Genomic DNA, 1722 nt, shown 5'->3' with positions numbered 1-1722 from the left:
AAACAAACCAAAAAAAAAAAAAAAAAAAAAAAAAAAGACAAAAAACCAGACCACCAAGAGAAACTCTAAGCTGAAGTTTCAAAGAAAATTTTCTGGGTTTGAGTGGGCAAAGCTCACAACTATTTTGCTTCACTTCTAATTTAGTAAGGGTCAGCTTACCAGTTTCCAAGAAATATGATTTATCTTCTTGCATAATTACTAAACCTGTAAGGTATAGCTTGAAATACAGAATCCAATTCCGCATCACTGACTAGTAGTAAAATTTGCCCTTAATTTGCATTATGTGACTCATATCAGGATTGGGCCCTTGGAGTACCAATCATCTTTTGGCAAAACAATGCAACAGCAAGTAAAATAAGCCAAAAAGCCCAATTCTCTGAGCTAATAGTGTGCTTCACAGTTAATTAAGGTCATTTTAAACAAATGAGGCACAAAAATGAAAGAATATAGACAACTGACCAGTAAGAGGGACTAAGTCACTTTACTTTCAACTGTTTTTCAGAAAATTACCTAATTTAGGAATCCAGACATGCTTGCAGATGCAAAGGAACTTTGAGATACTGCCTATGAGATACTTAATAACCATACTTCTAGTAATTTAATGCTATCGGTAACATTTACCTCATTTTTGAGGAAACCATCCCTAAGTGCCTTTAAAAACACCAAAATTTTTAAAGCTAAATTCCAAGACTTTCAGAAAAATTGGCAATACTATCCAAAATAATACCCTCCCATATAAACTATTGCTGTTAAATAGGCAATGTCATGAAAGGTGTCTCAGGACTAGATAACTTGCACACAACCATTCAAAACCCGTGGAATTAAAAAAGTGTATCTTCTACCACATTCTAAGCCATGGAAACATGGAAGATCTAACTGAGGGAACAGTCCCCACAACGCATGCATCTACCATGTCTTCTAATTCTAAATTCCTCCCCAATTTTTGTTGTGTCTGGTGAAAAAGCAATTGAAAAAACGAACTAGATAATATATTCAGCTGCACTGGATTTAACACACTAAATAAGCACTCAGTTTGCAAACAATATTAGCATGGTAAAGTTTTACAAGGTAAAACCTTCAATAGAAAAGAATTTGAAATTGGCAACTATTATAAATCAAGCCGTAAGAACCTTATGAAACTAAGCAACTGAAACAAACTTAGTTAATATTTCAAGTGCAGATTTCCACAAATCTCTACTTGTAACACAGATTACACTCTACTAAATTACCTTCAATTTACAGTAATAACTGCAAAAAATCTCCACATCATTCCAAACAAACTTAAAGCAAAAGCTTAGTCATCCAACACTGTGACTTGGACAGATACATCTATTTATTTGTAAAATTACAAAATCTGTCTGCAAGGGAACGTCCCAATCAAATTAGTCCTTTCTGAATAGAAAATAATACAAACTATATATAAAGAAGTGGAGAGGTCTGATGTATATGTAAATATTTCAGTATGCCAGAATTGAAGTGATAAGGTTGACCAGAATCACACTTTTTTTTTGGTAATAAATGCAATTTGGAACAAATTTAGCACAATCTAGCTTAAAGTTGTTTGTTTGTTTTTAATTTGGAAAAGTATTAATCAGCTTTGAAAAGTATAACTGCAATGCCCTTCCCAAGTGATTTCCACTCACTATTATATCATTTGACATAATTTTTACTTTGATGATTGCTTATTTTGGAAATGTCTATGATTTCAGAAAAAAACCCAAT

General features: G+C 32.7%; 1 protein-coding gene across 1 annotated transcript in view; it reads right to left on the bottom strand.

Moving 5' to 3' along the window:
- Positions 1-244, bottom strand: part of NDUFS4 (NADH dehydrogenase (ubiquinone) Fe-S protein 4, 18kDa (NADH-coenzyme Q reductase)) — a 28308-nt gene extending 28064 nt beyond the window's left edge. Inside the window, exon 1 of the mRNA XM_010005391.1 lies at positions 160-244. Within this exon, the coding sequence (XP_010003693.1) occupies positions 160-244 (85 nt within the window). The remainder of the gene's footprint in view (positions 1-159) is intronic.
- Between the last annotated feature and the right edge of the window lie 1478 nt (positions 245-1722).

This window comes from Chaetura pelagica, unplaced genomic scaffold (genome assembly GCF_000747805.2).
Source record: "Chaetura pelagica isolate M959 unplaced genomic scaffold, ChaPel_1.0 scaffold37, whole genome shotgun sequence".
In the NCBI taxonomy this organism is placed as follows: domain Eukaryota; kingdom Metazoa; phylum Chordata; class Aves; order Apodiformes; family Apodidae; genus Chaetura; species Chaetura pelagica.
Note: the sequence above shows the minus strand (reverse complement) of the source record. Positions and strands in the feature narration are given on the sequence as shown.